The sequence below is a fragment of the Phalacrocorax carbo genome, chromosome 3 (genome assembly GCF_963921805.1).
Source record: "Phalacrocorax carbo chromosome 3, bPhaCar2.1, whole genome shotgun sequence".
Taxonomy (NCBI): Eukaryota; Metazoa; Chordata; class Aves; order Suliformes; family Phalacrocoracidae; genus Phalacrocorax; species Phalacrocorax carbo.
Genome location: NC_087515.1, coordinates 47287381 through 47314762, shown reverse-complemented (window position 1 = coordinate 47314762; position 27382 = coordinate 47287381). Strand labels below are relative to the sequence as shown.

At 39.0% G+C, this 27382-nt stretch overlaps 1 protein-coding gene across 3 annotated transcripts in view; it reads right to left on the bottom strand.

Annotated features, from left to right (window-relative positions):
* Nucleotides 1–27382, bottom strand: part of HAO1 (hydroxyacid oxidase 1) — a 420724-nt gene that overhangs the window by 341171 nt on the left and 52171 nt on the right. For 2 of the 3 annotated variants that reach the window (XM_064446810.1, XM_064446812.1), the window contains 3 exons: nucleotides 13198–13332; nucleotides 12038–12187; nucleotides 3966–4043 (listed from right to left, as the gene is read on the bottom strand). Coding sequence is in view for 1 of the 3 variants with exons in the window: in XM_064446812.1 (XP_064302882.1) it covers nucleotides 13304–13332 (29 nt within the window). In the remaining 2 variants the exon portion in view is untranslated. Of the gene's footprint in view, nucleotides 1–3965; nucleotides 4044–12037; nucleotides 12188–13197; nucleotides 13333–25901; nucleotides 26070–27382 lie in introns of all 3 variants that reach the window. The other variant, XM_064446809.1, reaches the window with a different exon arrangement.

Sequence of the window (27382 nt, the reverse complement as noted above, 5' to 3'; positions counted from 1 at the left end):
ACATTGGTATGAAGAGACAGTTTCTTCAGGAAAAGTGTTATTTAAAGACAGATGGCACCTTCTGGCCCAAAGTCACTTTTTACCGCTGCTTTTCAGGATTCTCACAGCTTATGCCAGATATGAATGATTTTATATGCAAAATACCCGGGAAATAATCATAGCCAGATAAATAGAACTCTAGTTATCAAAGCAAAATGCAATTGGGAGGGTTCTTCCATACAGATCCATTGCACAGTTCTCTGAATATGCAGCGTACTTTTTCTTCCTTTTTGTTTCAGAAGCTGTGGATGAATAACATTTTATGCTCTCAGAAAATATTCTAAAGTTAGTTTATGAACGATTAAAAGATAATTGAGGTTTTTCTTTTTCAATTTCATTTATTTGCCCACAAAAAAGCAGAATATACTTCTACCACATGACAGCCTCACTGGAAGAGTTTTGGATTGGCAAGCCTTTCCCACCACCATCCCCAAAGATACATGTTGCATTGAAATGGCTTCTGCCTACCCTAAAACCAGGGTAACAAAAAAAAAAAAAAATATATTTTTTTCTTTACTGCTGGCACAGGTCTCCAAACAAGTTGGAGTCCAATCAGCAACTTTGACACAGACCTTCCATCAAGGAGTTCTACCTTCTTTCGCACTGATACTGAAAAGATAGTTTAAAAAGCATAATACCAAAGGCTTCAAACTGTATTACAAGGATTTCTATCCAGAAACATGCATCTTTTCTGCAGGATGAGCATGTTCACACGCACGTGATGAGTCACACATGTGAAGTGTTGGGGAGGGGTACAGTTTCTTAAGCTGGTTTTATGCTATAACAGAACTTGCAGGTGAAAAAAAAGATATATTTTTAAAAAACATAAAGCAATCAGGCTTAGGATTTGTATTTTCATAAGAAGTTGCAAAATATGACAGTGTTACAAGATACTTCATTTTCTACCCATGAGTTTTCCCATCTGTGAAATTCAAGGACTAGAAACACTTAACAGCGGCAAGAGAATATTTGTCTGTCCAAGATGAGCATATGAAAGTGTTTGGTAAATCATCTTCATTTAATGTCATTTAAGTGCAATATTATAGACTTTACTGACTTGCAATAGTCTCTTGGTCCTATTGGCTCTGTAACCACCTATTTAAACCCAGATCCGTTGCTGCTGAGGAGCAAATGCTACGCAGAAGTCAACAATTCCATTTTGGCACCAAAGCATGGAGACAGCATTCATCCTAATGAATACAACACAATGAATACAATACAATTTGTCCAGGTATTAAACTGCTTTGCAAAAAAACTTTGCAAAAATCAGCATGAGATGATGAAAAGGAAATGGAGAGAGGTCCAAATAAATAACATTTCATGAAACACTGGAAACTTTAATTTTCCCAGCATCATAGCTACGTCAGCAAACTTTTAGAGAACAGCTGTGTTAAGTAAGTCTCATAAATTAGAATGGAATTTCATTAGCTCCATCAATTCTTTCAAAATTCTTTTTCCCCTTCAGTTTTGCACTACCACCCTAAGATATTACTTTTGCAATGTTTTGCAATATAAAGATGAAACAAAATGCCAGCAAAAGCATAACAGAGACATTGCCAAGACTATCAAAGTTCAATGAATCCTGAAGCTGCTTCTGATACAATTCCATTATAAATGTTTGAGGCTTTGCAAATTTTATCTGCAGGCCTAAGACAATTTATGACCTCAGAATTACACCAGATCTTTAAATGTTATATTTGGGAAAATAAAATATGCATAAAATTTATGCTTAGCAAAATTTCTCTTCTTATACCCAATTATACCAGCAAAATCAGTATACAATAAAAGCACCTGTCTTTTCACACTCCTAATATGTGGTGGCCTTTCATCGTTCTACAACGCATTTAGGCATTTTTAATGTTCTTGCTTCTGCCTCTTCCTAATCTCCTTCCAATCTCAGCAGAGGAGCAGTGAATAAGGTCTGTTCAGGCTATAGTAAGAAGTGTCCTGAACATTTATCCAAACTGCAAGCCAAAATGCTTGTGGCTTGACAAAGTTTGGTTAACATTTTTTTCCAGGTTTTGGTTCACTTTGGAAGTAAAAGTGACAAAAACTCCACTGAAAGAAATCCATTCTTATAAGATTCCCTTTCTGATTTTACACAGGTGTGAGTTTCAGATCGTCTAGATAACCTATGCACCCGAGGGTTTGTGCACCGGGACAAATAAAACAGGACACATTTTGTTTCTCTTGCACTCTGAAGTAATCCCAAAGAATTCAAAATCCTCAGTTCTAAACTATAAATTTACACAGTCTGTCTGCTTCACTCAATATATGCTCATACTCAAAATTCTCAGGTTTCTCAACAGAGCAGTACTGGTTGTTAAGTCATGTGTTAAACTCAACAGTCAGAATGGAGTTTATACTTTTGTTTTCCAGGCATGTCCTCAATTTCCCTAATGAATATTCTGCTTTGATGACTTGCTTTTGCTTTTAATTCCAACAATTTTGGTTAAAGGAATTCCACTAGATAAAGTCCAAGGAAGTCTAGTTAAGTTAAAAAAGGTGGGGTTTTTTGGCATAAGGGTGCCACCTATTGTCATGACAATTGATGTGAGAAAAACTTCAGTAGACTTTTTTGGAAAGCATACCCACTTTATTCATTCCCACTTTAGGTCACTTCCAACCCTTTAGATGATTCAGCTTTGGCTAGATTATGTTTCCTGTATAACATACACAGTCTATACATGTAGCTTCTTCCACTATGCCTTAATGCTGCAGAGCAAAGTGATAGTAAGCTGTCACTGTGCCACTACAAGTATATTTTCATACTTGACTCTCCTAAGTTGGTCTGCTATACCCATTACTAGGATAACAAATAAGGTCTCAAAAGTGCCTGTATGCATCGATATCAATGCAAACACATTACATGTATTTCTCTACATACATAAATATAAAATTGGCAGAATTTTCCAGTACAAACATATGTATTCGACAAAAACATATCTAACATTTCCCAATTTTCATGGTTACTGAAGTTTTAAAAACTATAAACTGGTTCAATATCTACATTTTATTAGGTACTTAGTTTGGGGTACCTTTCCCAAACAAGGAATAGCAAGATAACAGTTCTATGTAAAACCCTGAAAAAAGCACCACTACTCCATTTCTGGAATTTTAAATTGCTTCCCAAAAGTGTTCTCCCATTTCTTTAACCAGCCCTATATGCAGTCTTTATAACCATGCAAAGCATAGTTTTCAGCTATAAAAGTGATGCTAGCTTTCTTTAGAGACAACATAATGGTAATAATGACGACAATGTACCAGCTCTGCTTTAGCCCTTTAACCTTGAAGACCAGGTTTCAGTGGACTTCCAGCAACCCAAACCATTAAACATTATATATGGGAATTACTATTAACTATGCAGGGAATCTAACCATGTAGGGAATCTATAAAGTGTATAAACAAGTGTACTTTTATGTAAGGAAGTGTAAGCTCCAGTACTTCATTTTTGTGGACACTCACCTTTATTCAGTGGTCTTCAATAATGGGTAACAAATGTTCAGGAGTCAGACCACCCAGCGCTGCTAAGATGAAAGAAACATCTATTTCCAGGCCTACTGTTTTGAAAGCCTTTATGTTGACAAGATGCTGGCAGAATAAACGCTGTACTGTGTGTCACCAGATCAGTATCTGCCTTGTTTTGTTTTTTTTAAATACCAGCCTTAACTTTAAGCAGATCTGTGGGAACTGAAAAGGCACCAAGACACCATGAAGCTGGTCGGTCATATAAAAACCTACCTAGATACAACAGACTCACTGGATTGCTGTATCCAAGATATTCCACTTTTTTGCCGTTCTTCAGAGATATCAGGATACAGATGGACACTTGTCTCAGTGCATTTATTTGGTTTGGTATAGATTCATGTTAGGTTTAAGCTTTCAGCTTAAGGCTTTTGGTTTTTTCCATCCCAAAGAAAACTTACCAAATCTGAAGCGATGCAGGGCTGTCTTTTCCTGACTGTACAGGTAGAGATAAACAGGCCATCAAAGGTAGAATCAACCTGGAAAATACAAATACCAATGCTGTTAACATGCTAGTTGAAGATTGTTTGAGCAGATGTGACCCTAAAACACCACAGTTCTGATTCTGAAACGCCAAGGCTGTGAGTAGTGTCATCCCATTTTCCTTCCAAATCTGAATCCCAAAGGTCAGCATGACTTTGGTTCTTACATGTTCCAGCCATAGTTGCTCTAAACTTAATGTTTGCTTAACTTCATGTCCATTGTACAAAGAAAAAGAAATTGTGTTATTCCTCACAGTAGCAGGAGAAAGCAGAAAATGCTATTATAATTTGGCTGCTAGTTGTGAAAATACTGTCTCTTTTTTTAAAAAAACTTTTTTTTTTACATTAAAAAGGAGAAAAAAGGAGAGAAAAAAAGAAAACCCTATTTCCAGTTTCATGCTATTACGGTTAGAAACTTGTAAAGGACACGCTTAAGTTTGGAGCGTCCTATCCCTTTGTAGTCAGCAGGGGGACAGACAACATCTACCACCTGAGATATTCTCTGGAGATACTTCTCTCTGACAATAGAAGAATTCCTGGACTACAGGGATCCTGGCTCAGCTGGTTCAGTTAGCTTTATAACTATAGATTACTACTCACCAACAGCAGATCATTGTCTATACACACACAGTTATAACAGAAATTTAATTTGTCCTACAACAGAAATATGTTCTGCCAGCAAGTATTTCAGTGGGAGTTTCTGTGAGAACTGCTCTGCAGCTCTTGTGGTACTGAAGCCTGAAAGAATTACATGGCAAGTCCATAGAAGGACTTAAAAAATATAAGTCTTGTGTCAGCACTTCTAACACTCAGAATACTGTGATCCCTACATGCCATAGACTCTCTCCTGAACTGATATGCCCAAGTCCTGTCCCCACAAAATCCAAGGTTATTGATAAGCCGTAACGATTGCTACCTGTGACCTATAACATTGCCTTTAGATATATGATAGATGAGACACAAAATGAGTCTGGGACAGGAACCACTTCACAGTTTGGAGAATAATTCAAAGTCAATAAAGAAAACCTCTCCATTGTTTTTTTGACTCTGTTAGCAGCAGCAAACACACATTTCACCTCAGCTGGTAGTACCGTAAATGAATTTGCTGACTCGTCACTGATCAACAGATGAGATTAAAAGCTGATTCATTTTTATCTTGAATGAATGAGTTTAATAAGAAGAGCTGTTCCTAGTAACACACCAGAACCTTTAATTTGAGCAACTAATGGGACTCCTGAAGGCAATCCCAAAGCACACACCTTCACTGGAGAAGCCACATTACTTCTTTGCAGCCACCTCCCCACAAATAAAACAAGAATTAAAATAAAGAGATTGAGAACTTTGTCTTGCTTCCTGCCAATAGATAAGCTCTGTACATGCATTATCTAAGGAGTCATAAATAGATTTTTTAAAAAAGCAAACCTTGAAAGAATAAGTTTTTCTCTGACATTAAGTCTTTGGAGGAGTTTCCAGGTAAAAAAATAAGGGGGCAGCAGGGTATAAGATTCTGGGCCTTGTCTCTCAGCACTTCACAAGAAGTCTGTACCCATGTGACTCGTTCCAGGTTGTCTTTTCACAGTGATTCAACTGGCTGCAGTGGAATGAGCCAAGTGAATTAAGACCGACTTATTTTGCTACGGACCATCCTTTCAGGAGGACTCCTGTCTGGTATCCAGATGGAGGCAGGGAAAAAAAGGGCCAGTTCAGGCTCCCAGAGCATCCAGTGCCAGTCTCAGCCTTGAAAATTGTATAAAGGATGTGAAAGCAGATCAGCTGCCTAAGGCTTCATATGGCTTAAACATCTGCTGAAAACTCAGAGGTGTCCCAGCTTTCTCCTTCCCTTTCTGCTCTAAGAAATATCTGAAGTTCCCAAAGAGGCTGACAGAAAAGCTGAGGCCCCCCATTTACACCAGAAATCTCCTCTAAGCTACAGCAGATGCCTCCAGAATCAGATAGATGTGACCACAGTGTAGAACAATAGGAAAAAGGGTATTCAACAAAGATATCCACGCAGGTCCAGACTCCACAGCTTTTCATGAGGGTCACTGGTTTTTTATAACAGCATTCTGCATTTATTTTTTAAAATCAGTGAAGATAAATCAGCAAAATAAATGTAATTGGAATAAGGACACTTACCCTGGCATAACTGAATCCATCTTGCTGAACTATGAAGTTTTATCACTGAAACTATAAGGGTATGTGCAGAGAACACCCTAAAGATGGCCTCAGTGGTAAAGCTGATATATATATAAAGTTCCAACACCATAAGGTGCTTGCTTAGATGGACAGGGAATGCTTCAAAACCTTTACTTTAGGACATTTTACTTCTGTAGTACGACTGGCTACTTCCACCCAAAAAACCACACATCCTTTCAACAAAATTAAATATTCTTGGTGCCGCAACTTATAATTAGCAAAAACACTGAGGGCAGGGAAAAAAAATCCAAACACAAAACCAAAATAAATCTAGCCAGCAGCACTTGGTAAGCACTCCGTATTTATTTAGTGTTCCCTTTGTTGGCAGTTAAATGCATATTATTGTCAGGTAGTGCCAATATATGTTTTGCTTTATCAGTTCTGCCAGCTTGCTCTTTCCCCCACTCTAAATTCCATTCTCCTCTTCAAAAGAGTGGGAAAAAACCACACCAAGAAAGCAAACATGGACTCTGACTCTCACACAACATTTCCATCCCTTGAAATTCAAAGTGCAGTTGTATATGATTGGGTTTCCGTTTGCACTTATTTTCTTGGCAAAGGTGAGCTTGGAGCTAGCTAGTGAAAAACCTCTCCTTTGCTCTATTTTGCCCACCTACTTGCCTTCAAAAGCCAAAAATCACAATCTGATGTACAAAGGGAACACTCAGTGCCTCCAAGTAGCCTGCCTTCTCCATTTATTTGCACTGTATATAGTCCCCTTGAGTCTAAGCATGCACATCAATTCCCCTCCTTGTCTAGTTTTTCTGCTCTACTGACACAGCGGCATGATTGACACTATCCATTGTCCATACCAAAATGAACAAACATGAAACAACACCAGAAAGATACCTCTATCCAACATTTATAACTATAGAAGGGAGAAGAATAATCCTACTCTTGCACTAATTCCTGACTGAAAATATGACCACAATGTGTCTGAAAATATGACCGTGGCTTGTCTCTAATATAAATATTACTTTAGAGCTTAAAGCCACCTGGCCAAAGACCTTTTACAACTAAAGAACTAGAAATAGTTGTCAAAACTAAAAATGTAGTAATAATCAACGGAACTACACGATACGTAAGTGGATAAAAACTGTAATAAAAAACTGAGCTATCTATTGCCAGCTTCTTAATTTCTATATGCAGCAGTCATGCCCTGTGCTCCTTCTGATTTTGTATTCAGAAATCCAACAGAGGAGAAGGATTACTGAAGTCTACCTTTGTTGGACTTACTCCATGTCTTGGGAGTCAGCACCTGGCCTACATGTCATGTATGTCTCCAGAGCAGGGCCAAGGGACCACAAGTGGGAAAGGAGCCAATAAATGCCCCAATCCAGATGACCATGGCACAGAACAAACATACCCATTGGGACTTCTGACACTGGCCGATTCTCCTGCTGACTATCAGCACAGAGAACCTGTGTACCATCATACATTTTTCATTCTCACTGGGTAAGCTTTCCCTTCACAGACTGGAAGCTCTAGGAGAAAGGCACAGAGGAAGAGCTACATGCCAGCATCAGTCCTAACTTCAGTAAAGTCTTTGTTGGTACTAATCACTGGATATCTTCCAATGCTACTGAAGACAACGGCAATCCTTCTTTTGCCATGCCCAGGTATTCGCTTGGGCTCTAAACTCACATATCATCAAATCAAAACATCCACACAGGGTCTGATTTCAGTCATAAAGTCAGTCATAAAAGTGGATCAAACTGGAGGTGGAAGAACCCCACTTGGCAAAATCCCCTCTGTCTCTCATTAAGTATATTACAACCTTGCAAGACATTATAAATTTTCTTCACATAAACAGTGAATAATCTGCTTAGCAGTAATAGCAAGAAATGCATATACTTCCTTAGCCAAAGGCAGACTAATACTACTCTGGCAAACCCATGCTCCCCACCTTAGTTTGAGAATGGTTAAAACAGTATAAAAGTGTAACACCAGTGGATAAAGCCTGTAGCATGCTGTACAGCCAAGAAGTAATATTTGAATTCATGTGGGGAAACATTTTTGTGTGTTGTGGAGACCAAAACTCAGCTTTAAAGACCCATGGGAGAGCTGATCTGGAAACGGTGTATAATTCTGTTTTAGTTGCCTCATGGAGCTGGAGTACAAACAGGTGACGTATTGTGTATTCTGGACTTTGCTTTGGAAAACTGGGCTCTAAACCACAAACATTTGTACACAGTCTCACCCTCTCACTAGGGCCATCATTTGTTTAAAAAAAAAAAGTGCAGGAAATTCAGTGTGACAAGAGGACTGCCACATTCATTATTTTTCTGCTACTTATTCTGATACTGGGTGGGCTTTTTATAAAAAGAAAATTGTAAAGAAAGACCCAGCTCCTGGAATCTTGAGAACTTCAGTGTTCCTTTTCTTTTAGCTACTAGTCCACAGAATTACAGATAAAAATCTGGAAACATGAACCCTAAGTTATTTTTGCTTAAAAATGTTTTATAACAGGCTTTCCTTTTGAAGCCTATTGCAAGGGTTACCTGTGGTTTAAGAACCACTAGAAATAAAAAGATTGTAGGTCACTCCCTTGTATATTCCACAAGGTACGATCCAAATCACTAGAACTATCCAATCCACCTATTTATTATGCAATATTTTTTCTCTCTGGAAAGAACTTCCATTTCTTTATCTGTGAAACTTTTTTTTTTAAATAAATACAATGAGACAAAGAATTGCTTCTAAAGACAAACACAATTATCCTGGGGAATTCCATTTGCTAGATTACTTTATACACTTAGACCAGCCAGCTTAAACTGTCTTGCATATATACAGTTGCACTAGCAAGTACTGTGGAAGTAATTCAAGTTAGAGGACCACATTCAGTGCTGACAGTCCAGTTTTTTCTTGTGGACACCTGTCCTGTGTGAATTGCAAGCCATCCACAGTAAGAACACTTGTTTAAAGTGTAGAAGTTATCTACAGGTTTTTAACATCCCCTGTAGCTCGGCAAACACAGTAACTCTACGCTGGTAGTCTGGCATCCCCCTGGATTTTGCAGTTTGTATGAGGTACATTGCATCCTTCTCCAGAAAGTACCAAACTAATGACCTTGTCTGTTCATTCCTCCTGCCAAGTAGTAGCTGGCAAGTGAGGAACACATTTCATTGAGCAATGCCTTTTACTGGTGACATTTTTACCCTTAAAATTACTTTTTTTTTTTTACATTAATTTAATTGACCACACAAATCAATACGGGAACAAGAGCATCAGTTTGCATGTTTCAGAATAATGTCATAGTAAATGGGGACCTGTACATACACATCCAAGCAATATCAGAAACCAAAGCTAAGTCTGGAGATTCTCACATCATTCCTAAACCTTGTAAGCAGCTCACAGATTTCAAAACTAGTGAGCAAACAATTTCCCTTTGTAAGTTAATCACTAATTTTTACTCTACAGAAAGGGAATCACAGAAAGGGAGCCACAGCCTATATGAGCCTACCTACTGGAGCAGTGTTAGCAGTGTGCAGACTGCCTATTTCACTTAGCTTTAACTCTGCTGTGCAACGTACTGATGGAGGTCAAGCTTGAGACAGCAGGAGCTGCAAGAGTGTCTCCAGGTCTTGGGGCACAGATAAAGCTTCACTGAGCAAACAGCTTCAGATGCTTTAAGACTTCCATGTTCCACAAGTGTTCCTTCAGAGCACTTCACTAGGGATTACTGACTTCTCCAATAGCTATGCACAAGAATACCTGTCTACATCCCTTGCTTCTTTCCTAGGTGGATGGTGTGAGCTACAGGTGATCTTGCCAGGTTTCAGTGCTGTTTATCTTCTCCAGGCTGGCTGGATTAAAAATTATCATGTGTGCATATCAAAGTCCCCTTTTCACCCCGTCACACCATCTTTAGCAAGCTCTACCACTTACTGAAAGTCTCATTGTAACTGATTTGGTTGTTTTCTCTATAAATCCTCTGGAATTTGAGAAAGGTGGTTATCTGAGCACTTTCTCTTTCATTTCTGAATCTCCACCTTGAAATTAAAGCATATTCTCAAATTTATAGTGCACTTACATGGGAGAAAAATCTCATGCTAATTTAGACCTGAACTCTGCAACCACTTCCACATGCACTTGTCTTTACTAGCGTACCATTCCCTGGAACGAGTGGATTCCAGCAAGCTGGTGTCAGTGGCAGCAAGCTGAAGCCTGCTTCAAACTGTTTGCAGGATCAGGGCTTTCTCCTCCTGGAATGCATCATTGTAAAGGAGCACAGTTTTCAAATAAGGCATCTGCGTTCAGACACTGACACTCACTGGAGACTCTTAAATGCTTCTTTTATGTAACTAAAGGTCAAACTGAACCTCCAAATGTGGAATTTCTGACATCCAATTAAGTAGCCCACATTAAAAATTGGGCCAGTATTTAATTATATCTGGAGAATACATGAGTTCAGCTGAGACAATTCACACTCACCTCATGTGTTTCTCAGTGTTTTCAATCGTGGAACTGAATAAATATTCTTTTGCTCCACAGATGCACTGGATCAAGGTTTAGCTTGTTACACATAAAAAATAAATCAGCTCATATTTCCTTGACTTCATTTTTCCAGCTTTGTCATTCTGTCTAGGAGCATACTGCACAGTCAAGCCAGGCAGGCATGGCTATGCATGTTAATAACCCTTGGAAAACTACTGATACTTCTGTGCAAAATCCTTTTTATTTTTTTCCGAATAAGTAGTCAAAGTGCACCTGGTGAAAAATAATTTTCTTCCCCTCTTTTTTTCTTTTTATTTTTTATTAAAGCCTGCTTTTCAAAAGCCCTAAGTGGAACCACAACTGTGGTGCTGCTTTTCAAATCAAAAGGACAGTACACTCTTCACAGGATATGGCTCCCAGCCAGTTGTTTAATGCTTGTAGGTCAATATACAACCAACTCAGCTTCTGCTGCCTAATTGACAAACCACATATCAGGCACAGGAAGGTTAACAACTGCGCTTTCTTTCACGTAAGATCATCTGTTGAGTCCCCGGGCCCTCAGCCCTTTTTTATTTTATCATTCACAAATATCTACTGTGAGCTCCCTCCAGGCACAACAGACTAACTGCATGTCTGAAAAAAAATGAGACCCCTGGTAAGCAGTTGGTGTCTGGTCACTCAGGAGCCAGGCTAGCTGTTTATCATGCTCCTCGATTTTAGTCTGCCAAAGAGGTTTAGACCCACTGCTCCCAGTGTAAATTATTTGTGGATGAATGAACCAGGAAGAATTTCCTCCAGAATACTTTTGATTAATGGAGACATGACACCAAATGTTAATTCATCACATCTTGATAAAATCCACTAACCTACTCTAGCTTGTTTGTCAATCACCTGTGTTTTAAGGTAAAAAAAAAAACTTTGAAAGGCTTTGCACAAAAGTGTTCCCCAAAACACCAAAAAAAGAAGTGGCCTTCCTTTTATTATGATTTTCCTGGTATTATTCCCTGCCTGTTTAAAGGGAACAAACCTACAGGTAAGGGAAGATTTCTGGAGGGGGGCACCTGAGAGGAGCAGAGAACAAACATCAACAAAACCCAATGCCTGTTACTGCCCAGGAAAATCACCTGATTATTTCACCCCTTCTGTCCCCTCCAGATCATGGCAGTCACATATAAGGGAAATGTACAGACAGTGCCAGGCCTCCTCCTAGTATTGCAATACCTTACTACAATGGGATATGCCTCAGACTAGATACACCAGCACCAAAAGGAGCATGAGAAGCTACTAATATTATTCCAGTTAATATTCTTGTCCAGATCCTTGGGGATACTGCCCCTACTATATCATAATAGTAATACCTTGTACTTCACTCTGATGAAGATGCAGCAAAGTCCAGAAACATAAGAACAGAGGTTTCAGCTCTGTCTGTGGCCATAAGACACTGTATAGTGACACAAAACTGTCTCCAGGCATGCTGCTTCTATTAACGCTGAATGGATAACTGTCATCTGGAAGAGAAATAAGCTGGTGAAGACTCTAATAGCTAGTTCTGAGTACAACAAGCATCCAGTCAAAGCTGAGTTATGCCTCGCATTGCAAAGACTTAATGATTCTTAGTCCATTAGGATTGAGTGTTGATAGTCTGAGTGGCTAAACACTTATATTTATCCATGAGTTTGATGTGCACCTTCTTTGAAGGAGACACTGAGCAGTTCCCTTAGCAGCACACACAGCTGTTTCTGACTGCTTTTATTAGCCAGGAGAGACATGCTGCTGTTCTACCAGCTCTTGCTTTCAATGTTTGTAGGGATTTCTGACCCTTGTTGGTTTGATGGTGCTGAGCTTGAGGAGTGAGGACTGTGCCCATCCGATAGTCTCAAAGAGATAGAATGACCTTCCCCATCTAGCTCCAACAGAGGACACAGCTTCGCAGAGATGCAGAGTTGAGGTCTGTAGTTTGATTAGTCTAAGTGAAATAACCTTCCCCGTATTGTCTGTGAAAGGTAGATCCCTCTTAGGTCTCCTTTCTTGCTACTAGTGTTTGTACTACCAGACGGAGATCAGAATGGCCTGCATCATCCTTCCACCCACCTGTTTCAGGCAAAAACATCAATTTCTTACACTCAAAGGTTCTTGAAGAATAACATTTTGAGGTTATCACCTCTCAGCAAGGACCTCTGTGTGCATAGAACAGCTGTGAATATGTAGCAAAGCAACAGCAGTAAAGAAAAAAATATGCAAAATAAAGCAAAAGCAGATACAATACTGCAAAACTGGTCAAAACCAATAAATACTCGTGTTCAAACATATGCTGATACCTTGCAACATGCAGAACACGAGACGCATAACAGAAGCCAGTCTTTGTGTCTAAGCTTTTTCTTTACCTCAAGAGACAAACCCTAGCCTGCTTGATGTTCTCTCTGCTTCCCCCGCTATTCCCATTTTTTCTGTAATACATGGAACTGTATGTTTAACAAGGTCAACACAGTACAAAGGGCACAGATACAGGAGTTCTCACCTTAGGTCATGGGGATTTCTGGCAGGAAAATTACTTCAGCTTAGGAAACACAACTGTATCTTCAAACATTTGAGAGCCAGTTGCTGTTTCTGCATGTTTCTTTTCCTTATGTGACATTGAGAAACACAATTCCTCCTGTAAAGGGGGAAAAATATCAGTATCCATCATTTTGAAGGATAACAGTCAGTGCCATTAACTTGTGAATGCAGCACTAGTGTAAATTACATTTTCTCTTAGGGCACTCTGAAAGTGAAACTAAGCATGAGACTTGGAATTAAACTGGATTGGGAACAGAAAGCCTGGGAACCTTTCCTCTTTCCATAAAGTCGCTGAAGCCATTTCACTTTGCAACAGCACCATATAATATATTTCCATTAGCCTGGAAGACGAAGCTCAATTTGTTTGAGTAGCTTGGAGAAATGAACTGTTATGATGTAAAGTTAAGTAAGAAGTTGTTTTTAGTTTAGTGTTCAAAAGCCAGTTTTCACCTCCCTTACTTTAATTTTTCAGGCCTTCATATACTTCTGAGCAATTTCATTTGCATAAAGCTATACTGGTTTTCTTCAGAGTTAATCAGGTAGAACTGTCATATCTATTTCTGCACATACACAGGGCCTAATACTTTTTTCCACCTTTGACATTTTTCACAGAACTGAGATTAAAACCCTAAAGATTTACTTTTAAAATAAATTGCAGACAAGATTTTCCAAAGTGCCTCTGCATTTCTGTTCCCACTGAAATCAACACTCAAAAATTCAATCTTCCCCTTCTGTGATTACAAGCAAAACCATAAAAATGTAAGCTAGTCTGTAGATACCTTGAAACAATAGATCTGAGAGATTTGAACGCCTGTCTCTCACCCTGGTGGAGTAAATCTGAAACCAGAAGATGACAGTCTGTGTCAACATTGTTGAGTCTTCTACAGCTGAACTTCTGCAGTCCACCATTTTTTTCCTCAGTGCCATAAAAAATCCCTCTAAAATCCTAATATGTACCCAGTAGCTGTCCATACAACTCAGTGGAAACAGTAGAGTAGTTCACACAGGAACTGAAAACACAAAAGGCAGCTGAGGGCAGTAAAGCCTTCCTAATCACCAGAACACCTCCACAACAACATCATCTCCTGCCTTCTTCCTCTTTCAAAGAGAAAGTCCTCCTTGCTGCCACCATGCCTCAGCCTGATACATGGGTTATGCAAAAGCTCCTACAGGAGAAAGTATATATCGGAGACCACAAAAATCTTATTCCCTACCAACATCAAATTCGCAAAACAGACAGGAAACAAAAATAACTGTGAGACATTTATCTGAAGCTCTTTCATTTTGAAACAAGTTTACAATTTATGGAGGTATAACATATGACTTGGCAGGGGGATGCTGAGGTTGGCAATGATGGGTGCCAAACTGTTGTGCTGGGAAAAGACCCCTTCCACTAAGGACAGCAGAGCTCTAACACACTCTGTGAAGCAGCTGAGCAAGAGTTCTTGATGTTCCTTTTCAAAAATTATGTAGCCGCTAGTTGGACTATGTGAAGCCACTGCATTGTCCTCAGATGTACTCTCCCTAGGATTACAGAAGTTCACAGGCTGTAAATACAATTACATCAGTATACTTCTTCCTCTGTTTGGAAAGAAAATTTTGCATCGCTAAACTGCCTTGTTCTGAGGTTGCCCAGCTTACACTTACGCCATTTTTGCTGCCTCTTACTCAGCTGACACAGTGCCACAATGGTAGCGTTAGAAAGGTTTCTGCTGTCATAATAAAAATAATTTCACAACCCCAGTCTAGGCAGATTTACAAGCAGTTAACAATCCGATAATTTCTGTGGATTACATATTTGGTAGGATTTTGGAAACATAATCTATTTGTTTTCATTTTAGCTTTTTCCTCTTTTTTTCTATCATTAACTCTTGCCAATAAGTCTGTTGAAATGTAAAGCAAATCTATTTTATGTACTGTTACAGCTTTTTAAAACCACAGCAATCAAGTAAATATTTGCAGATATTCAGTGGTTTAATTATTTGGCTATGATCTGCTCAAAGAGTGTGCATAATATTGGTCTATTTGCAGAACACCACTGCTAAGGAATGCCTCTGTTTGTTTCTTCTCTTCCGTGTATGTAATATTTGCCATTACCCGGTGTATGAGATTAAGAGTGTTATATGAATATACTGATTCTGGCAATGAAGTTTGGAAGTAACTGTGCAGATCCTGTTCATCATGTTTCTATGGTTATTCATAAATATTATGGCCAACCTCAGTTAATACATGCCATTTGCAAATGAATTTTTTTTTTTAATTGTTGAAAGCTGTTTTCTTTCAAAACTCATTTCAGACCACTCAGAGAAATTCACTCAACTTTTTATTAATGTCATTTAAAGGATGCCCAACGCAAACACAGATATTTAGTGCCAGTGTTTTCATATTTGGACCAGTACACCACTTCTATGTATTGTTTATCTCTACACTGAGTTTGTAGGGGAGGACAAGTGGAAGGAGTGGAAAAGCTGCTATAATGTAATTTAAAATAACCAAAGAATCCTTTGCCTGTTTCCTTATTCCCTGAAAAATTAGTGCACTGCCTGGAAAATGAAAGGAAACCTGATCTGTAACTCCAGTAGAAACCACTTGTCATCTATTGTCCAGATATGAGAAATGTTGCTTTTCCTCTTCCACACATGCTACAAGTAGCAATCCAGCTGAAAGCTTTGTGGAGACTAGAAGGTCACTAGGGATAAAATGCAATCATCTAGTCTGGCTTCCTGGATGACACAAGCTGTGGAATTTCAAAGCCTATAACTCCTGCTACGGCGACAAGGACAATCATCAGAAAGACATCCATTCTAGATTTAAAGACTTCCAGTGATGGAGATCCACTATGCTGCTGGATAAATTTTTTCAAACTTGTTAAATAATCTCATTGTTAAAAATGTAGCCTTACCCCTACTTTGAATGGATCTTCCTTCTATTTGTTGGCTCTTTTTATACCTTTTTCTGTCAGAGTAAAGAAAACTCCACAATTACCATCTTTTGACTGTTAGAAAATTGTACCCTGTGAGCAAGGCACTTCTCAGTAAAGTGAAGAGCCTGAAGTTCTTTCACCTTTTGGTGCAAAGGACTGTTATTTACTCTACTTTATCTCGCCTTTTAAATAGTCAGTGTATGGAAATAGTCTTTATACAGAGACTATGTCATGCTTTACCGCAAGGATAGATGACATCTGGTTTTAGTCCTGCCAGCCTTTAATATTATCATTACTATTCATATTATTTTAAGAGTCAAGAACCCCTCCATATGCCTTCACCTCCATCCATCATGCATTCCAACATAACTGAAGCAGATAAAATACCAATATGGACACTCAGCATCTTGTTCATAGATATCATGATGATAGGAGACTTGCAGACATTTGATTCTGCTTCCAGAAGGCATCACTCAATGCAGGAATACCCGCAGCCTACTCAATACTCTGCATCCCATCCTCTTCAGAAATTAAAACTGTGAAAGCAAGAAGTAACTGTTCATTTTCAAACTTTTGGACAGGAATAGGGTTGAGAAGTAAAATAAATTTATTGGGAAATCTCCATCTCTTTTCTTGTTTGTGAATAGCTTGAGATATTCTTAGATTTATTTGAATGGATTTGTGAACTACTTTGCCATTTCCCTCCCAAAATAACTTACAAGAAGCTTACTGTTAACATTTGGTATTTAATTTAGTACACTGCATTGTGTAAGTTGTTTACAAAAATTAGTCATTACTTTTTCTGTCCCATGACTAGTTGCTTAGACTAGATCTGCGAAGGTCAAATTAAGAACTTTACACAGAAATAAGAAGTGTTTCAGCCAGTGTTTAGTAGTCACACATAAAATGATCTTGTGAATGTTACAGAATAAGTATCACAGCAGAAGAGATCAGACAGCAGGAGGCACACGGTCTGGTGTGGGACCGTAAGCTCAGGATGAAAAGAGACAAGCAGTAAAGCTGCATGTGCAGCTGCTAAACAAATGAAACCCTGCTTCTTCCAGTCCCTTCCTGGTTGCTGCATCATCTAGTGATAATAACACTAAATACTCTTGCTGCTTCATGCATATTCAAGAAAAATGGATGCAAAGGCATTGTGAACAGACCTGAATTGAAAGTCAGCCTTATACCACCTGTTCAGGAGAGGAGAACAGGGTCAGGATGTGGACAGGCAGCTGGCACATTTTGGAGTAGCATTTAGACTGACCTTAGACTTATTTGTTAACACTTTGACAATTGGCACCTCTAGGACCAAAGGAACAGAGCTATAAATTACAGCCACTTGCTTCTCCTTCCTAAGAGTTTGTAAATTGAGGTTATCACCACATATTTCTTATGTAAAAGTACCCTTTAAAGATAGCATTTTTTCTAAATTTAGAGCTTATTATGGAACTCTCTTAACCAGTGCCTGAATACAGTTCAAATCCAGTCACAATGCTGACATTTGTGCATGCATATATGCAGTATTTTTTCAGGCAAAACTCCATTAGCTTTGAGAAAGGTTTTGCTTGAGCAAGAACAACAGGTTTGACCTTTCAATTGCACAGTGACAATTAATAACAGCTCAAAACAGAGATTTTTCTCCTTTTTTTTTTTCAAACACACACAAAAAAATTCCAGTCTATTACAGAATGTTTGCTGCCACTGAAACTCTCTTCTCCCAAAACCAACAGAAATAAACCAGTTTTTTCCAAAGCTGCTTCATCATCCCTTGAAGAACCTCTACAGAGTTCAAGAGTTATTAAATCAGCACCTTTCTTAGTGTCCATGCTTGCACCAAATTCAGCAGCGCAGCCAGAAGTCTCTGATTCCTATATATGTAAATGCAGCCTAAACCAGCTATAAATGCAACCTAAACCATACATACAAGTACTTCTGTGGCAGAGTGGGCGGAAGAGTTCAGCTCCCATCCAGATCATTTACTACCGGATGGTAGTAAATGTTTTTCCCCCTTTTGACCTTAAGCAAAGGAGATGGTGTGGTTTGGAGTCCAGTCTAATTTATCTCCTCTGTAAATCTTGTGAATTGCTATCTAAACAACTGTTCTATAAAGCAAACCCTTTGACTGATTGGTCCCATGTGTCATAGGGCCAGGTCAGATAGGTATCTCTCCACTTATTCCATGAATGTGAGAGGCCAGCATAAATTTCATGTCAAATCTATGTTTATTTAATTAGACTATTAACTACATGCAACAACAAAACCTGCCACTGAAAGGAGGAAGGTGATTTGATACTGTGGAGGAGACCAGGTGAGTAACTGTAAGTTTATGAGCTAGTCCATCATTCATTCATCCACTCACACTTTTGTTTTTTATTTTGGACATTTAAGTCAGAACTCCACTTTCCAAAACAGCCTGAAGATTCCTGGTCCTTCCAGTGGCTGGAGAAGAAATACTGAAGTATGCCCAGATCAGCTAGCTCAGGCTGGTGCTTGCCTACACTGTTGAACCTTCTCTTTCAGATTTGCCTGCTGTTGAGGCCTGGGTAAAAATCTTGGCCCCTTGGAAGACAAAGTCCCACAAATTTCATCAGAACCAAGGTTTGCCTCCTCATATCTCCTAGCTAAGAAAAGGAAGCGTAGAAAAGCAGCAGTTCTAAGTGGGTTTGTTGGGCTTTTTTTTCCTCTTTCTACAGACAGGTAAAATAGCGTAACTGTCATCATTTAGAGGCATTAGAAGTCTTAATTTTGAAGCGTGCGTCTTTTACCAAAGACATTGCCAAGCAGACTGGAAGCTGTAGCCTCACAAGGAACAGCTTGAATTTAGATCAACTACTCCGGTCATCACTTGTGGCTTTGGAGAAAATAGTTGCCCACGTGCTACTTAGGTCCATACTAGAGTTGTGCTGCATCGCGTATTAATTATGGAGTGTAATGCTGTATGGAAGGGCAGATTGCTTCCAGGTTTCTTGCTTTGAGTGTTCCATTCTGTGTGCATTCCACCAGAAACAATTTCATCTTTTAACATTTCTGTTGGTTCTAACACAGAGCTCGTACAAGTGTGACATGCCCCTTCTGGTCTGCCTTGCAGATCAATGGGAATTGCCCATTCTCTCCCTAGCTTGCTAGTGTTTTCTTTAGAGTGTGGAGAAACCTCATATGAGAACTCTATTCATGCCTGGATCTATTTCCTTGAGATGCATGCTGCATTACTCAGGAAAGAAAGCTGAACCTGTACACAAAGTGCTGTCCAACACCTCAAGCACTGCTAGTAAAATACCTGGTTCTGCTGTGCTTTTCAATGCTATTTACTTGATCTCTCTGTTTTATGGTGCCAAATTTCAGTAGCACCAGAGTACCCTGATGCATAAAATTGACCAAAATTGAAAGCACACCCAGCATCCGCAGAAGGTGGGTTTCTATCTGCCCTGTCTTTGGGAGTTAAGAACTTGGGTTTGACATTTTTTCCTCGAGTGCATTGATTTGTGATTTTAAGAACAATGTATTTCATGGCTGTTCATTATAATTTAGTATGAGGTAGATTGGGTTTGGGCAGGGTTGAGATAGGATACTGTCAGCATTGTATTATTTTCACACGCTTTTCAAAGAGGAAGATTTTGTAGTGTTTCCCACTGATGGTCAGACCCTTCACTGCCTGTGGAAGACCTTGTGTGGTCAGATCCATTCGCCAATTAATAGTTTATTTTTCAGCTCTCTCCCCAGTTCCACAGGAATGAAGCTAGAATTGTCTTTATTAGCTTCACAACAAGCCATGTGGGCCCACAACTTAGAACAGAGATGGTTGCTCCCTATCTTAACATCACTTAGAGTGGCTACCAATGAATAGACCATCTCTGTGTGCATACTGAACTGTGGCAGCACCTAGCACAGAAGACCTTTAGATATCATATCCTCTAGTTACTTCTCTAATGACTTTGTCAATATTTTTCAGATCTGATAAATTTAATTTGGTAACGTCTATCTCCTGCAGTTGTTTTGGACCATGCTGCCCTACAACAGCTGACTGACGGTTAGAAAAGGGATTTTTAGTGCTGACAAGTGTTATGGGGAAGATAGGCTCACTGGGCTGACAGCATTACAGAAAACATGGAGTGCCAAAAATACTGTTAAATCAAAATCCAGTCTGACATTTTCTTCTGTACTTTTCTTCTTTCCATTCCAGACTATCTCCACCTTTATACTTGGTATCATGCTATCTTTTAATCTTTTATCACTTTTTTGCAAGTCTTGTATCTTTATAACAACAGACCTGAATCACGCTAAGGCATGCATCTTGACAGGACTGAAAGCTGAAATCAGGAAGTCTTTAAGATAAGTCCATAGCTCAGAAAGTATCACAGAGAGGCCCTAATAACCACTGAGCTGTAGAACTACCAGTTTTGCCAAACGCAACAGATTTCCTTCTGATCTCAGAGCAACTGTTTCCACACAAATCACATGTGGAGACATTTTATAGGGGTTATCTATGCCTCTTCTGTTTTCTCCTTGCATAGATTCTTGTATTTTGACACTACTTCGCCTCCCATATAAATGACCTTGTAAATTAAATTTATAACTTCACAACCGGGGTCAGATCAGTACAGTTTGTTCTAGTTTGGAATATAGAATAGGAAGGAGTGTTCTTAATGGGTTTAGGACTGACATTACTGCTTGGGAATGGAAACAGACCCCACCAATCACTAGAACAACAAACTGGGAATTGGGAATCCCTTGTTTCATCTTGGCTGGCTGAGCGAACAAATCATGAAGTCTTTCTGTGGCTCCAGTTCACCCAACAGTAAAGAGGAAATCTGCTCATTCCTGTCTACTTCAGAGGGAACTGATCCACATTAAGCACTGATGTATTGACATAGAAATGACTATAAACACATAAATCGAGGTCTCAGTAGTAAATGGTGAAAGTTAAATCAACTCACTGTTCAGGAGAACAGCTCTGAGCCCAACACTCCTACCACACTCTGAGCAAGTTAATTCTTACCCATCCAGTACTTTTAAGAGCCATCTTTGGAGCTGGGAGGCACTTAGCTCTATTACTGTACACATAGTGTGCTTTATCCATTTCCTACAGAGAACACAATGAATGCTGCAGATACCATGGTATTGTTCGCTGTCAGAAATGGAAAAACAGTTCAAATAAAACTGTACCTGTGCCAGCATGCAAAGGCTTCAGGAGAACAGACGGAACGTTTGTCCAACTGTTCCTGAAAAGATTATTTGCCAGACTTTAAATTTCCATCACTTCACCACTTAAAGATGCCTAATTTCATATATTGCTATTGGACATATACATTATTCATCAGTGGAAAGTAATAAAACAATCAAATGAAGTATCAGACTGTATAGTCACCATACAGAGAAAATGTTGAAACAGAGGGAGTATGAGAAGTCAAGACCCACTAACAAATTTGGGTGAAGAGCAGAACTCAATAGATAAATACTGCACAGGCAGTTTTCTCACTGCTAGTGACAAATCATGAATATGGTTGCTTCATAAAAAGCTGAACATGTTTTTTTCTCTTCATCTTTCCCACGCCTGTTCCCACCCCAGACTATTGCAGCATTTTGGCTGCCATTTTCCTGCTAAAGGAGGCAAAGTTTAGTAAGCAGGACACAAGACCACGAGTCAGCACACTTGGGCTTTACTCTTGGCTATGCCAGTGACCTGCTGTTTGACCTTTTCCATCACCCAGTGGAAACAAATAGCACCTTTGTGTGTCTTTATTTCTGTTCCTATGCTTTGCAATTTCTATGAGCAGAGCTCTCCCTATGTGTGCAGGGTGTAATGCATAACAAATCCCCAGTCTTGGTCAGGGCCTTGACATCCTCAAACACAAAATAAACCAAGTAATTGTTACTAAATGTCAACAAATACATTCTCAGAGAAACCAAATGGTTGGCAGAGAAGCTAGTACAGAATTGTCATTCTTTCCATTTTCACTTCCTCTCTTGCATTCAACTTTCAACTTTATATGTTAATCCTACAAATATTAATCCCAAAAGTAAGTGTCATTCATTGCTCATCTTTCAGGCCTTATACCAGTGCAGTCCTTACTTGGGTAGGCTACCCACTTTCTAAATCAATAGTTGCTTTTTTGAAGACCCCATCATGACCAACAGTTAACACATCATGCAGTTTACACTGATAAAAGACAGAAAACGTTTTCTCCTACATCTTGGATCTCATTTTCAATTCCCGGGGATAAAAATTGAAACACTTATAAACCTGTCTAAACAGAATGGTAAAAATAATAAGGAAATGATATCACACAAATCACTGGAAAATTAAGCTTTGTGAGGGTTACACTGAAATACACAAATCTCTCCCTAGTACATATACTGCAACATGACAGGATGTTCAGACTGTCTGCACTGCAGGAAGGTGTTCATCCTGCACTCCAAGCCAGGGACAGTTTGGTGCACGTTTGGAGGAGAAATTAAATCTTTGCTGCCATTATGATTTTTTTTTAATTAAATCTGATAGAAATCTAGACATGTTATAAATAACCAGGAGGAAAGCAATAGGTTGAATATAGCTAAAAGTGTCAAAAGCTGTATGATGCATGTTGATTATCCATACCCCTCTACAGTTTCATCACAGTGAATATAAATAATGCATTTATGTATGTTCATGTTTGTAAAATGTAACTAAATAATAGACTATAATGTATCTAGTAATAAATATTTGTGCATGTATATATATTATCCTATTTATGTTTGAAAACTCCAAATGAAAATAACAAGTAAATTTTTCCAAACCTACCAAGAAAAGAAAAAGCTCTTGTTTTCTTGAATGTGTAACAGCATTATAACCCAGGCCTTAACCACAGAGTGCCAAACTCTGGGATTTAATGAAAACTATATCCAAATGAGCAGGCTTGAACCCTTCTATAGCATAGAGCGTGGGGTAGCAGCACTAGCACCCTGATCCTTAGACTCTGCTTTACTGTTCTCTCTTAGTTAAAGCTGCACTAGAAACAAATAAGGCTGAAGGCATCTGAAAACATACTGTTCCTCAGCAGTGAGGTAATCTTTTATATTCAATCAGCTAGTAGGTAAAATGTATAACAAGAATATCCAAGCTGAAATATTCAAACTGCCAAGGATTATGAATTCTTTGTTTTGCTTTGGAAACAAATGCACAGTAGAGACTAGAGTCACAGTGCAAGGAAGACAAAACAAAGGCTTTGTTTGTACGGGGATGGAACCACTGCTCTCTGGTCAGGGATGAGGTTGGCTGATGTGTTTTCCATAATAGTCAATTGAACAATCTCAGCACTCAATCCTGGCCAAATAGTAATCTGTTGAATTTATTACATTTGGATTTTTAAATTAAAATTACCATCTGTAACTCATGTGTGGTAAACAGCCCAGAACACGTGACAGGAGAAAAAAAAGCACCTCACGAAAAGGTGGGCAAATTCCACTTGGTTTGAGGACCCCAGAGAACTGTGACATTGCACATCGAACATTTTCTTGCTGAGCAAAAAGCATAACAGCTTAAGGTTATTTGTTAAAAACCCCTTTGTTCACCTCAGTAATGGTCTGTGCAGCCCAGGTCTGGAAATGTAGTTGGTTTGACCAAAGTGATACTATCAACTGAACAAAGCCAAATTTCATAGGAAAAATGTCATGGTAGCCAGAAATAATACACATACACAGAAGAAAATCCCAGCTTGGGTTTTGGGTTTTTTTGTTTTGTTTTGTTTTTAAGATTTCTGCTCCTGCAATTGTAAATATTCTTAGGACAACACAAGTTGATTCAATATTGCAGCTACGCGGTCAGAGGTGGGTGAAATCCTGAGCCACTAAACAGAGGATATTTAGACTGCTGCAGGGACACCATGTCACCCAGCATTCCTAGTCAATAGAGCTGCTGGTGGTGACTCTATGGTCTAATTCCTATTATTTCAAGCAAAGCTGAGGGCTTAAACTTTTTCTGTCTTTCATTACAACTCTTATACAGTACTCTCTTCAGAAAAGCAGTCTTCTGAAAACAGCAAGCCTATTCAGCTCCAGTTGAATTAACCTACAAGGTAGGAAGGCCAGTTGGTTACCCACTTCATGCTTTCACTTTGACTTGTGCCAAACCATGTGTTTGACACGATTTCAGCACAGAAATGGAAACAGGTCTGGGCTTCGTGGAAACACGTCACACTGTACATGCACAGAGCGGTGCAAATTACCTGCAAAATGATGCTGGCTAAAACTGGCCTAAAAAAAAAAATGTTCTGAGAACAAGTCTGATTCCAGCAATGCTTTTTCATTAACCTTCTAGTGTCCAAGTGTCTGCAAATCTTGTGGGTGAATATTTGAATTCATTTTTTAATGAGAGTATCATACAACAAGTGATCCTGTCTTACTGATCCCAGGAAATCATAAGTCTTAGGAGCTACCCAGACAGGGTCTACTACTCCTCCCATGACATAATTTCTTCCAATTCATATTTCTTAGCACAAATAAAAACAGGTCCCCAGACATGCTAGGTGTTGTACAGAGAGAGTCCATGCTTACAGTCCCCTGTGTAAAAAGGAGTCACTGACTAAGAACTGGTCATAAAGTCTCATTGTACAGTCAAAGGAAATGGGCATGTTCAAATGACAAGTCATCCCATCCATGGGATGGGATGGCTCGGCTCTGTAGGTGCTATCTCTTTTTGCTCTCTAGGAAGAGAGTAACTTAGACAAAAACTTAACTTTTTTAGGTTTTTTCGGCATTTAGCAATGACTAGTGCTAAATAAGAAAAATCCTATTTTTAAGGCTAACAAAAAAAGACTTCCTATCCTCATTTTGCAAATAAGAACAAGTGAGGCTAAAAAAATGATCACTCACTCAAGGTCACATAAAAGGTTAGTAAAAAAGCTAGAAGTTAAAACTTAAATTCTTTTAGTTCTAGTTCAGCCCTTCCTTCCTCATGGTGAAGTAGGCAGGAAAAAGGTTCTCACTGCTTTCCAATAAACAGCAATGGAAATACATAATTGACTTATTTCACACTTCATGCTTCCTGTCCATTTCTCTGTGAAAAGAACACTGCCCCTGTTGTTTTCTTTCTTCCTGACCTAATTCAAAGACGCAGAAATTTAGCCCTCTTTTCCTGTTTCCTCGGCATTTATTCCTAGAGGCATTGTTTATGTTATTATTTTCACTACGGCCTGATTCTTCAGCTGAGATCAGTACAAGACTTGAAACCAACTTGAATGAATTTAGTATAAGATCTTATACATAACTGTTTCAAAGCAAAAAGACAACAGAAATCAGAGTTTTCAGGGGAGGGGGTTGTTAAGGTTTTTTCCAAACTTATAATGTGAACATATTCTTTCACACAAGATTTCAGTTTCATTGACTCCCACTTCACAAATTCTGAGATCTGATTGATCTTTGCTCTTTTCAGATCTGGCACTAACAGAAATAGAAATAATTTTTAAAAATCATGCTGCTTCCATCTGTTCACTGAGGCATTACATAAAAAAAGCAGGAGTAGAAGGACCTTTGCAGAAAAGTCTCTGAATGAGCATTCGGCTCACAATCTGGAGACCACGAGCCAAGTTATATTTGATGGTGAATTATTAACAAATAAAATGGCACCTAAAACTGACCATTTGGCAAACAGAGCATCAGTAACACAAGAGCTCATGAAATTACTGAAGTGGTGTTGAAACCACCAGTTACCAGTAACAAAAGCCAAGGAGAAAATAATATATTTCTAAACTCTTTCAAAAACCTACCTACTTGCTTAGGTGGGCCATCCAAAGACTGTTAGAAGGAAGACCTGATTTTCTACTTCAAGAGTTCAATGAACAGGCTTCCATCCTCACACCAAAGTACACACAGATTGGAAGACCCTCAAGGCTTACGACAATAGCCACAAACGCCACAGCAGATTCAGAGGAACCCTGGTGAGAAAAGCATTGCACAAACATAAGAATCGTTTCATTTGACATTCACACTGGCAGGAAAAGCCTGCGAGTTTAGCTCTGAATCCCCTGTATGATAAAGTGGCCTACATCAACACTAGGCCTAGTTTTGATGCTGTCCTTTAGGACTTGAAAGCCATTTAAAAATAAAATAAGACCAATTTGGCCATTTAAATGTCATTGAAATATTTTTTCCTGTTTAAAAAGAAATATTTATCTAATAATGACAAATGCATACTAAAGCCTAAACCCAAAAATTATTAAAATTTTTAAAATTACACTTTTAAAATAGTATTAAGAGGTACATGTATTTATTATCAAACCCATATAGAAAGTTAAAGCACTGAGTAGACCGACATCACTGCAGCCAACACTTACTAAACTGATAGCTAGCTTCTGATAGCAGGAGCTGTCCTGGTTTCAGCTGATATAGAGTTAAATTTCTTCGTAGTAGCTGGTATGGGGCTATGTTTTGGATTTTTGCTGGAAACAGCGGTGATAATGTGGAGATGTTTTAGTTGTTGCTACGTAGCGCTTACACTGGTCAAGGACTTTTTCAGCTCCCCGTGCTCTGCCGGGTGCACAAGAAACTGGGAGGGGACACAGCCAGGACAGCTGACCCCAACTGACCAACGGGATATTCCATACCATATGATGTCATGCTCAGCATATAAAGCTGGGGAAGAAGGAGGAAGGGGGGACGTTTTGGAGTAATGGGTTTGTCTTCCCAAGTAACCGTTACGTGTGATGGAGCCCTGCTTTCCTGGAGATGGCTGAACACCTGCCTGCCCATGGGAAGTAGTGAATGAATTCCTTGTTTTGCTTTGCTTCTGTGCGCAGCTTTTGCTTTACCTATTAAACTGTCTTTATCTCAAACCATGAGTTGCCTCACTTTTACTCTTCTGATTCTCTCCCCCATCCCACCAGGGGGGAGTGGGCAAGCGGCTGCGTGGTGCTTGGTTGCTGACTGGGGCTAAACCAGGACAGAGCTCTTCCATAAAAAACCAGAAGAAATATTCTTGTCCATTTAATCAGTTCTTTAAAATGACTAGCTCATTCAGAATTGGTAAAGAGATTGAGATTTGAAAAAGAAGCAAAGTGTCTTTTCCTCTTATAATCCATCCATGAACAAGAAAGCTTGGTTTCCTCTTAGACATAAATAAAACATAGTTATGAGAAGATGCTGCCTCATAATTCCAAAACATTGAAGAACATGATTACCAGAAGCTGACCATTTAATTTCTTTACACTTGTGTTTTACAGGTTAGTTTCACATGCAAAATATCTTCAGA